This window comes from Rosa chinensis, chromosome 6 (genome assembly GCF_002994745.2).
Source record: "Rosa chinensis cultivar Old Blush chromosome 6, RchiOBHm-V2, whole genome shotgun sequence".
NCBI lineage: Eukaryota > Viridiplantae > Streptophyta > Magnoliopsida > Rosales > Rosaceae > Rosa > Rosa chinensis.
This window is the reverse complement of record NC_037093.1, coordinates 48,638,219-48,650,008: the sequence shown is the minus strand read 5'-3', so window position 1 is coordinate 48,650,008 and position 11,790 is coordinate 48,638,219. Positions and strand designations below refer to the sequence as shown.

The window sequence follows — 11,790 nt, the reverse complement described above, 5'->3', positions numbered from 1 at the left end:
GGCCCTAGTCCTAAAGAACTAGTAAGAATCTTTGAAATAGTCTTTGAACAAGTAATAAAACTGAGGACCTACATGAGGTTTTACACTGCACAGTTTCACACCTGTAGCCTTGTTTTGAAATTTGGTTAGGATTAGTGTATAATATTCTTTTCAAGTAATTATATACCAGATTAATAAAATTGGCATACATAGCTTCAACTACAATGAGAATTATATATTGTTCTGTCCCGGCCCATAACTCCATATCTAACATGGTATCATAGCTACTAAGCTACATTGTTTATAGTATTTGGGTTGGCAAACCTTCACCATTCTTAACTTTCATTTCTGGAAGAGGTTCCATGAATTGGTACATACTTGACTAGCTTGTTCAGAAGGTTTGAGATTTTCATTTTGAGTTGAGATATATAACACGATGCAACTGAAATATTGCCAGAGTACATAGCAGTAGTAAGGACACAACTAAAACAGGTGCTGCAACAATGGGAACAACCTTCCTATTTTTAATTTTGCATCAATCTATTAAACAAAATCTGGATTTCCATCCGAACTAGCACAACCTAGCAAATGCTCAGTGTGTTTTCAAGTCACTAAATATATTTCTACTGTAAAAATAAATAAATAAATAAATAATTGAGGGTCCGATAAACATTTGCATTGAATGTGTATTAAAGGAGGTCATACTTCAATCGTAATTTTCCACTGTTAAGCCCAGTTTGTTCAAGATGGTATATCTCGTTATCATCTTTTAGCTAAAGGTTCACAATGTTAGAAACTGAGATAGAAACTCTGGAACTGGACCAGCTGTGAATTCATTGCGTAATAGGTCCCTGAAACGAAAATTAAAGTTTGAGAATAGGCTAACCATTTGTCACAGATAATCTCCAATTATCTGGTATGTCCCTAAAACTTTTGCTGGGTAACTTTATTGGTACTGCTGGTGGTATCAATGATGCGGTGTTGTTGGGTGTGATTGGAATCCATTCATTTGCCCAAACATGACATGATACCATTTTCGACAATTATATATCATTACCATAGCTATGTCATATTGATCTGTAATGCTAATTGGAAACCATAATACTAGAAGTTATAGCTTTCAATACCAACTGTTGTGGTACGGATCGACCCAGCGAGGAATACTTGTGTATAGGGGAGTGATAAACTTAAAATCTTTGAAATTGAAAACGAGAAGGTTTTATTATTCTCTTAGTTTATGAAAAGCCTCTTTGAAGCATTTCATCAAACACTTTGCATTCTATTTAAAAAAATTAATAGGTATCGGTTTACAATTGTAATTGACTGAAAACTAATGGAGGAAAAATGCATATTGACAAGGTGGCGGCGTTTTGGGTCCTGCAACCTGATGCTTGGGCTTGGGCCAGCTGGTTATTGGGTCTGGGCTTGGGCCTTAGACCTTAACTATTTTACTATTTTAATTTATTTGTTTTCAATTTTATTTAGGCATGGCTTATTGCCAGCAATAAGTCCCTATTCTTTTTTGGTAGGGAGATATGGGCTTTGTCTCGGTATGCACACTCAGTGTGCTTTGTCTGTCCGAGCAAGGCGACGAGCTATTTACTTAATCAAATGGACGCAACCTCTTGCTGGCTGGATGAAATTGAGTGTCGCCAGATTTATTTCCGTGCGGCAACATAGTGGGAAAGCTGTGCTTTTTGTAATGATGTTTCTTCGTGATAGAGTTATCTTTCTGGTATGTCACCTCTATTACAAAGCAAATGGAGTAGCTATTGATGCACTCTTTGCTAATTGGTGCTTGCTAGAATACATAGATTTTGTAGAGAATTCTGATATTATTTTGGGATGCTCTTTTTATGCTTATTGTAATCTAGAGTTAAGGCTCTATGGGCCCCCCATGTATTTTGCAATTTCATTAATCAAGGCTTGAGGGTACCTGCACCAGCCCCCTTTCAAAAAAAAAATGCATATTGACCACATGGTGTTCTAGAATTAGTGACGCCCCACCCCGTCCAATTTTTGCCATCACAATTTCCATACATGAACACAGCTCTGATGAGATAGTTGCTTGATTTGCCCTCCTCAGGTTTTAAGGGTGAACTTTAGCACTGATTACATTCAGTCATAAGTCTCCTAGGTCTTCCCAGACAATCTACCCATCTTCTTAATGACATCAAAAGGCTTCAAAGGGATGCTGCAAAGACGCAAGGAGATTTGCAAACGCTGTGGTGGATTTTCTTTTAATGCAAGCTAAAATTAGTGGAAGCTGGAAAGTGGAAACTAGGTGCTACACTCTCTCCGCCCTGCTTAAGCATCGTCGACTTCCTACTTTAGTCATGTTACTTTTGGTTTCATTACTTACATAGCATCTCTTGTTCACAACTTTTTTTCTTCCACGTACAAATGAAACACAACAAATGTCACTTATACCAAATGATAGTATGTGTTTACTTTGTAAGTCTGTCACTGTTGTTTGCGGTTAATGAAAAAAATTATTGACACAATAGAAAAAAATAAAAAAACGTTATTGCATAGGATCCAAAAACAATAACCACTTTGTGTGGTAAGGTTAGTCAAGTGGCCTAGATGGACATGGCTAGTGTTCAAGTCCAACTCTCACCAGTTTGTGTCCAGTAGGTTTGAGGAGCCTTCGGGTTTGTGCGGCTCCAACAAGCGATCAGCCTGACCTTGCTGGATATCCTTGTAGATTTCGGTTCGAGTACTGATTGAGTGGGTGTGTTATTAACTCGCTAACGTAACTGAGACAGCTTGCTAATTGCTACCTCACCCTGATAAAAAAAAAAAAAAAATTAATTAAAAAAAAATTATATAAAAAAAAACGAATCGCTCGAATCGACCGGTTTGGGCGGTTTAAGGTGAGCATTGTGAGGCCGATATCGAGTCTCTAATAAAAGAGCTTCTTCGAGTTGCTCTGTTTCTCTGTCGAAACAAAAATCTGAAAGTGGGCACACAACTAATAAGACCTATTCATTTGGAAATCCCAAATTCTGGGTCCAAATCATTTGTTTCTTTAATATATTTTCAACAAACAAAGATTTGTAATGGCTGGTTCAGCCATGTTGCACAGCCTATTATGCTGCACAACCCAACTCTCTCCAAAATGTTACAACAATCAAACTCTAGCCTTCTCCCGCTCTCAGTTCGTTTCTTCCAATTCATTGTTGAGTTTAAAGAATCAAACTTTGTCCTTCGCTCTGCAAATTAAGAGGACCAGAACCCGCAATTCTGGCTTTGTATTCGCTGCGCAGTCCAACATCTTAAAAGGTTAGCTAGCTGAACTTCACTGCCTTATTTATTGAATTTTCAGTGTTTTAGAATGTGTATGATATGCCCGAGTATTGTTGGTTTTGTGGGTTCGTGGAATTTGCTTATTTCTGAGTTGGGTTTTGTGCATATTAGTAGAAAGCATATATATTTCCTATCAAATTATGTATCTTTTAAGTTTCGATGATTATTATTAGTGAAATGAAATTTTAATAACTGTGCCAAAAGCCATAAGAAACTCTATCGATAGCAATCAAATACAGAAAGGTAGAGGTTTTAGTGAAGCTGTGACTAGAGTGAAACCGGTGCAAATGCTGAATTTTCTTACTGAAAAGAATGATGAACCATTAATTTAAAGTGAGGGAACTGACTAGCCATTCGTAATTCACGAGAACCTAATATTTTGGTAGGTGAGAGAAAGCCATTTATGGAGTGGAATATTCTCATGAAATGCTTTTGCTACTGTGCTGCTTACTCAAGACTGCAGGTGGTTACAGTTTAGTTTTGAGTTTACATTTGTGTTAAGTGGTGATCCATTAGACGTTAAGTCAGGGAACTGGCTAATCATTCGTAGTTCAAGAGAAACTAATATGTTGGAACTCTTTTACTGAATGGAAAGTGGTTTTCCATTAAATGTCAAGTGACAGAATTGGCTAAAAATCTGTACTTCAAGAGAACTTAATATATTGGAAAAGTTCTAGTGAATGGAATGTGATATGTTTTGTCGTAAAACTTGTGGTTCAGTGCACATGAGGTTCTATACTTCTAGCTGCATAAGATAAACTTCCCTTTATGGGGTTGTTTTTCTAGTTTCATGAATAGAAGACTATTACTCAATACTAGTTAAATGGGGAGTAGCCCTATAATTCATTTCCTTTAGCTACAATTTTTATGCAGGCCTATTTTGAGTCAGGAATTCAAGTTATTATATAAGATTTAAATCCTGGTTGAGTTTTCAATATGAAAGGATGATTTTGTTCTCTGACACTAAACCCTGGACCATAACCTGCTAGGCAACATCTACTGACATCATTCCCAACTACACTCCTTTTGAAAAATAGAAGTGCAGGGAATCCAACCCATCAAGTCCTGGAGTCTTTGTTGTTGGCATTTGTTTCAAAGGTAGCCTCAAGCTCAGCCTTTGAGTAAGGCTTAGTAAGTGCAGCATTTGTTCTATGATCCACTTTAGGAGTAGTAAATCGAACCAAATCCACCATGTAACCATCCCTTGGCTCAATGGATATAGTGACAAGAAACCTCCACCACCTGCTTGGTTTCAGATCACCGTATCCTATACTACCTTAGATGCCCAGAATTTTGTTTTCTTTTTATGAAAGAAACAGGTATCATAGTCCTCTTCTTTATCCAATATGAAAAGATGTTGGATAAGACACTATATTGGCACGCTGAGCCCCCCATCTAATAATTGGTGCTGTACACTCTTGAAAACATGAATGTTTCAATGTGCCAATCTATATCCACTGTCTTTAATTGTTCAGTGATTGAAACATTACCTCTTTTCCCTGAAGCCCAATATCTTTATCTACTTCTCAAAATGTAACCTGCGAGTCCCTTTCCTGGAGTACACCGTCCCATCTAATGCAAGAGATGTATCTAACAATAAAGCTTTGTGATCATAAACTGAGCCGTCAAGATGATGTATCAACATGGACTGCCAAAGTTTTTTTCATTAGGGAGCTAAGACTATTCCAATGCTCCTTTTTGCCATGCATAAACAATTTAAACACCTGCACCTGCCATTCCTTAAACCACATCAAAATAGCCCTCTTTCAGGTCCAATTCTTGCCACATCCAAAGATCATAGAAGTAAAGCCAGACATAATATTCATTTGTTGTTCAACAGCTTTATCCAAGCTTTTCAGGGAAGCCTTTATGGTCTGGGATTCGCCAGAGGGCTGCTATACTCTGTTAACTGCAAGACATAGGGGTTTTGATATATGGGGAAGGGAAAAGGGCAAGATGATGTGGAACAGATGGATTCATGCATCACAAGAGCATTGTGGAATTGGAAAATTGGCGCTGATATTATAATTTGGCGGCAAAGAAATAACTGGATTCTTGAGGACCTAAAGATTCGGCAGTGGAGAAACTTTTTTGGAAACAATTGTTTACTGGTCATATTTCCCAGGCTCCTGCTTCAATGGCTTTAGGGTCTAACTTTGCTTTTCATTCTCTGGAATTGGAAGGCAGTGATTACCTAGTCTTTCAAAGTCAATTGCGTTGTATTGTTTTAGTTCTTGTAAGTTTTCTCTGTTGTGGACTTCTTGTCCACAGTATGTACTTTCCAAAATTTGATCTAATCAAAAATATCTCCCTTTGTTGTTTAGTAGATATAGTTTCATTAGAAATTTTAAACCTGAGCGGTTAGCTCTCAATATATCCTTGGAATTGGAAGGCAGTGATTACCTAGTCTTTCAAAGTCAATTGCATTGTATTGTTTTAGTTCTTGTAAGTTTTCTCCGGTGTGGACTTCACAGCATGTACTTTCCAAAATTTGATCTAATAAAAAATATCTCCCTTTGTTGTTTAGTAAATATAGTCTCATTAGAAATTTTAAACCTGAGCAGTTAGCTCTTAATATATCCTTGAGTCTTGGGCATTCCAATTAAGGGCTAACATTGCTCGTAGCGGGCCATAACATTTGAGCCACCATGGATTCAGGCATCATAACATTGACATTAGAACCAACAGTAGATTTAAGATTTGTTTTGTTTGAAAGACGATTATGGTGGCTCAGCTCTTATCTTAGTACCCACAAATTGTCTCATTCATGGTTTCACCATTACACCAGAATTAGAGGTGCATGCTCTATTCAGCCCTTTCCAACCTTTCGTCTTAGAATATTCTAACATAGCATCCAATCTCTCAACACGATTCCGAGGGGCATAATTTCTGACTTGGTCTGCCTAACTTCCACTTCAAAGTCATCAATTAAAAGTGCATTGTTACCTATAGTTGGAGAACTAACATTAGCTTGACACTAATTGATGGTACCATATGCAAACCTCTATTTAAATAATTAAAAAAACTGAAAAAAAAAAATAAAAAAAATTCAGGAGCAAACCTTTGTAAAGATTGTGGATCAAACTTCTGTCCCTCATGCTTTTCCTTCTTCAATCACATCACAACCAAAAACCTTACCCCAAACTCAAGACATTGCTTTAATATGTGAAACGATAAGTTGACAAATCGGTCGAATCAGAACCAGAATGATGGGTCTGTTGATCATGTTCCCCATGAGAAACTACCCTCATCTAGTCTCCAGTTTTGTGAGATTCTCTCAAATCTTTCTTCTCATTCACAGAATTGAGCTCTCCATCCTCTTGGCATTAATTTCTTAAGTCTTCCCTCTCCGAGACTGCTCCAATTGGCCTTCCCGGGTTTATCCCATTCATACACAAGCACCCCAATTTTCAATGAGAGACTTAACTGGTTCATCATCTGATTCAGAATAATCAGGTCCATTAGCTCACAACGCTTAGCTTTCCCCAAAACTCACTCTGGTTTAATAAAAGTACCATACGCATCATTGAAGCTTCTTTTATGTCTCCTATACAAATTTGTAATCTCACGGATGTGCCCTATCTCCCCACAACCAAAGCAGAAGTGAGAGAGGAGATTTTCATGTCAAAATTCTCCAACTCATGAATTACTTTTGCTACTGTTTCTCCTCTTTTTTTTGGTCTGAATGTTGCTACTGTTCTTTAGGAAGATTCCCTTTCTACATCACATGAATTCAAGAGGTAAATAGTTACAGTTGAGTTCTGTGTTGTTTATTTTAACTATATATATTATGTAAAATAGCTTTACAAACAGCATGGAATGTTGGGAAAGATGGGATTGAGGCAGGAACAAGTCTTGTCCCTGTAAGTACTCTCTGTACTTGTTCAAATTTTTATTTGCAATTTAATGCACGGTGTTTTTCATGCTTCTAGTTGAAATTAATATTTGTGATATTCTGCTTACATGTTGATTTTGGTTGCTAGGCTTCTGTACCAAGACCAATTGCAAGGATTTCTGTGACAATAGTTGCATTGTCTGTTTCACTATTTGTACTCAAATCTTTCGTTTCCACAGTTTTCTTTGTGCTGGTATGTTCTCAAGTCTTTCTTTCTAGTAATTCATGTTGGCTTTACTGTTTCTATGAAGTAAGCTTGTGATATCAATTTGGTTATTGGACTGTGATTCTACTTTTTCTCTGGTCCTACAAGGACATGAACAATACTCTTATTAGAATATCTAACATTTAGAAAATTTGGTAAAAGAGCATTGCTCTTCTATACGTAGTCCAGAGTTTGAAGAAGCACATGTATTACAGCTAATTTTAATGGATTATGATTTAACTGTCTTATGATAACAGGCCACAATGGGACTTGCATATTTTATATTCATAGCTTTGAACAAGGATGAAGGGCCAAGGGGCAATGGAGGCACCACCTCGACACCAAAGGAGGACGGGGTGGATGATAGTCTAGAAGAAGCCAGAAGAATCATGGAGAAGTACAAGTAAACATTACCCTATTTACTCAAATTTCACATTGTCGTGGTCAGAGAAGGAGAAGAGTTTACAAGAAATTCCAGCTGATGGAAGGCAAGTTCTGTGCTGTACACTTTAGAATCTCAAATGAGTGTCTCACTACACTTCTCAGCAGTCAATTCTTAGGCTTTTCCAAGTACAGCTTACAGAAAAGGTTTACCCAACTTAACTCGTTAGGATGTCTTTCTGAAATTTGGGTGTAATATTGTGGCGTGCTTGGAAACCTAATTATATAGATAAAATGAATCATCTGCCTCTTGTGAAGTAAAGCGCCAAATTTGCTGACCTGTGCAAGTGATAAGGTTTCCAGAATCCTAATTGAAGGTATTGCATATCCGGCTTATAGAACATTAAGTCTCGATGGTCTTTTACAAGACCACTATCCATGGAAATTTAGGCAGTAATATTTAATAGCAATAGAGAACGACCTTCACCTCCTGGTTCTCTTGGTTAACTTGACACTTTTTGTTTTTTGGGTTCACTTGAAATAAGGTTTTTTTTTTTTTTTTGGTTACATGGGAGGGCTTGAATAAACAAACAAGGAACTTCATTGCTTACCTTAAAAAATTAGGGAGATTTGTCAAAACACGTAAGCCCTTGTGCCGTAGCTTCCCGTGGCTTCTTCCCTTTGTTCGTAATCACCATTTCACAAATTTCCTTCCTCTTTTTTGCATCCTGGGTTACTCTAGTGCCTTTTTTTCTCAGTCCTTACTGTCACAGCCAGAATCAGCTCATAGTTAGTTACCTTAGGTTTAGCAATAGCTTTACTAGAAAAGTTACCTGGCTCTCTCTGATTCAATGTAGTTGCAATTTGCTCATCTGATGCTCCAAGTCCTCAATGGCCTCGTCTGTTATGCATATAAGATTGAATAAATTGAGCCAATCAGCTAAAGATGCAACCAAATCTTCAAAAGGCTCGGCCGGGCACCCCATCCCTTTGATTAAAAAGATGCAGCTCGGAGATATAGAACACACACATGCATGTACACATTCAACCAGAGCTAGACCAAGTTCGATTATTGATTCGGTGAACAAGACTAGTTAGGTACCAACTTAACATAACCAAAGATTAATATCAAATCATTTTAGTCGCCGAAGTAATAGCATCTTGATATCAAAAAACTGACTGTATATATACAAAACTGAAAAACGAACTGCTGTTTCTTGTTCTCCAAGCTACACCAACGCCGGCACAACTTCTGTAGTCGATATTTTTTTTTTTTTTTTTTTTGGGGTTTCATGGACTTAACAGGAAGATTGGACACGTGTCAACATCTTGGAGGGAAAAAAGAATCGCTCTTGGTACCCTTTATCTCTATTCTCTTACCCTGGAGGGCTTTGGTCCGAGAAAACCCGATACCGCTTGAGTTATCAAGACTACGAGCTCCTTCCATTTTCAGGTATCATCGGCATTTTGATTGAAGTTCAAAACCCAAAATTTATCAGTCGAGCAATTAAAGGCTCAATCTTTAATATCTTGGGTATTTGTGGAATAATCGATAAGTGCTACTCTGTTTAGTCTGCTCGATTGTGATACGAGGTGGTGGTTCTTGTTCAGCTTGTTGATTATGAGTAATATGCTAGAAAAATAGAATGGTTGATATCAAACTTGAGATTAATTGTTTGTTTCTCATTGGCCAAACAATGAACTCCTCCAACATCTACAACCCCACAACTCGTCACCCATCTTCACAATTCCCACAAATCAAAACCTTGAAAGACTTGCAACAAGTGCATGCCCACTTCATCAAAACCCGCCAAATCCACGACCCTCTTGCCGCGGCCGAAATCCTCCGATTCTACGCCCTCTCAAATCACCGCAACATTGAGTACGCTCGTGCCGTATTCAACCAAATTCAGACACCCAATTGCTTCTCCTGGAACACCATCGTCAGAGCTCTTGCCGAGAGCTCTGTTTCCGAGCACCCACCTGAGGCTCTGTTCTTGTTTTATCGAATGATTTGCGATGGTTTGGTGGCGCCAAATAAGTTCACATTTCCTTCTGTGTTGAAGGCCTGTTCTAGAATAGGGAATGCTCAGGTTGGCAGACGTGTTCATGGGATGGTTGTCAAGTTTGGGTTGGATGATGATGAGTTTGTTGTGAGTAGTCTTGTGAGGATGTATGTAATGTGTGGGGTTATGGAGGATGCACATTCATTGTTTTCTAGGAGTGTAGCTGATTGTGGTGATTTGAATGAGAAGAAGCAAGAGGGTAATGTGGTTTTGTGGAATTTGATAGTTGATGGCCATGTGAGACTCGGGGAGTTTGGAGCTGCACGGGAGCTGTTCGACAAAATGCCTCAAAGAAGTGTTGTCTCGTGGAATGCGATGATCTCCGCGTATGCGCAAAATGGGTTCGTTAGGGAAGCCGTAGAAATGTTCCGTGATATGCAGATTGGGGATGTATGCCCAAATTATGTGACTTTGGTTAGCGCCTTGCCTGCGATAGCACGACTTGGTCTGCTTGAATTGGGGAAATGGGTGCATTTGTATGCCGGGAAGCATAAGATTGGGATCGATGATGTGCTTGGTTCTGCTTTGGTTGATATGTATTCCAAGTGTGGCGACATTGAGAAGGCGCTTCTAGTTTTTGAGCAACTGCCTAAAAAGAATGTGATCACTTGGAATGCCATAATCAGTGGGCTTGCTATGCATGGTAGAGGAAAGGATGCACTAGATTATTTTTCAAAGATGGAAAGAGCTGGTGTGGTGCCTAGTGATGTAACATATATTGGTCTCTTGAGTGCTTGTAGCCATGGAGGTATGGTGGAGCAGGGCAGATCATTCTTCAACCACATGATTAATGTAGTTGGCTTAGAACCTAGAATCGAGCATTATGGGTGTATGGTCGATTTATTAGGCCGTGCTGGACTGTTAGAAGAAGCTGAAGAGCTTATACTAAATATGCCAATTCAGCCGGATGATGTTATATGGAAGGCATTGCTTGGTGCTTGCAAGGTACAAGGGAATATTGAGATGGGAGAACGTGTCGCAAAGATTTTGATGGACTTGGCTCCCCATGATAGTGGATCATATGTTGCTCTATCGAACATGTATGCATCTTTGGGAAATTGGGAGGCGGTTTCAAATGTGAGATTGTTGATGAAGGATATGGACATTAGGAAAGACCCCGGTGGTAGTTGGATTGAGCTTGATGGAGTGCTTCATGAATTTCTGGTTGAAGATCAATCACATTCTAGAGCAGAAGAAATCCATTCAATGCTGGAAGAAATTTCCAACGAGTTAAGGTTAGAAGGATATAAGCCTAACACCACACAAGTATTGCTCAACGTGGCTGAAGAAGAAAAACAAAGTGCTTTACATTATCACAGTGAGAAAATTGCAGTTGCCTTTGGCTTAATCAGTACAGCCCCTCAATCGCCACTTCGAATTGTTAAGAACCTACGCATATGCGAGGATTGTCACTCCTCTATAAAGTTAATCTCAAAAATTTACAAACGAAAGATCATTGTTCGGGACCGTAAGCGCTTCCACCACTTTGAGCATGGTTTGTGCTCTTGCATGGACTACTGGTAATGTAGTGAAAATATGAATGTAATTTCCAGATTATGTGCATTTCTCAAAGCACGTTTTAGAATCAATGGAACTGTATTAAGATTCAAGTCCTAAGCTAACCATGTTGTGTTATTTCTCAAACTGTACATTGTTGTAGTGCATGTACTGTTGTTTAGGATTAGGTGCAAATGTATGATTCTCAAGTCTATGATGACATGAAAGTTTTACTTCAAACGAAGCATGCGTACTCATTTTCGTAGAGAATTTCCTGGGGTAACCTTTTTTTAGCTTGCCACTTTTTATTCCCAATCCCAATTGCATGCAACCATTGACCAAATGGGATTTTAGCTAGACAGAAACTTATTTGCTTTAAACAAGAATGATTGAGCAATTCGAATTGGGGAAACAAGAAAGTGACAATTTCAGGTGATGATTATGGATTGAATTTATGA

At 38.4% G+C, this 11,790-nt stretch overlaps 2 protein-coding genes across 2 annotated transcripts; both read left to right on the top strand.

Moving 5' to 3' along the window:
• Positions 1-2,900: 2,900 nt before the first annotated feature.
• Positions 2,901-8,107, top strand: LOC112173537. Its single transcript, XM_024311172.2, has 4 exons — positions 2,901-3,264; positions 7,090-7,151; positions 7,272-7,376; positions 7,646-8,107. The coding sequence occupies exons 1-4, from the start codon at positions 3,042-3,044 to the stop codon at positions 7,793-7,795; spliced, it is 540 nt and encodes a 179-aa protein (XP_024166940.1). The 5' UTR covers positions 2,901-3,041; the 3' UTR covers positions 7,796-8,107.
• Positions 8,108-9,070: 963 nt separating this feature from the next.
• Positions 9,071-11,484, top strand: LOC112169202 (pentatricopeptide repeat-containing protein At5g48910). Its single transcript, XM_024306192.2, has one exon. The coding sequence runs from the start codon at positions 9,416-9,418 to the stop codon at positions 11,357-11,359; it is 1,944 nt and encodes a 647-aa protein (XP_024161960.1). The 5' UTR covers positions 9,071-9,415; the 3' UTR covers positions 11,360-11,484.
• The last annotated feature ends 306 nt before the right edge of the window (positions 11,485-11,790 follow it).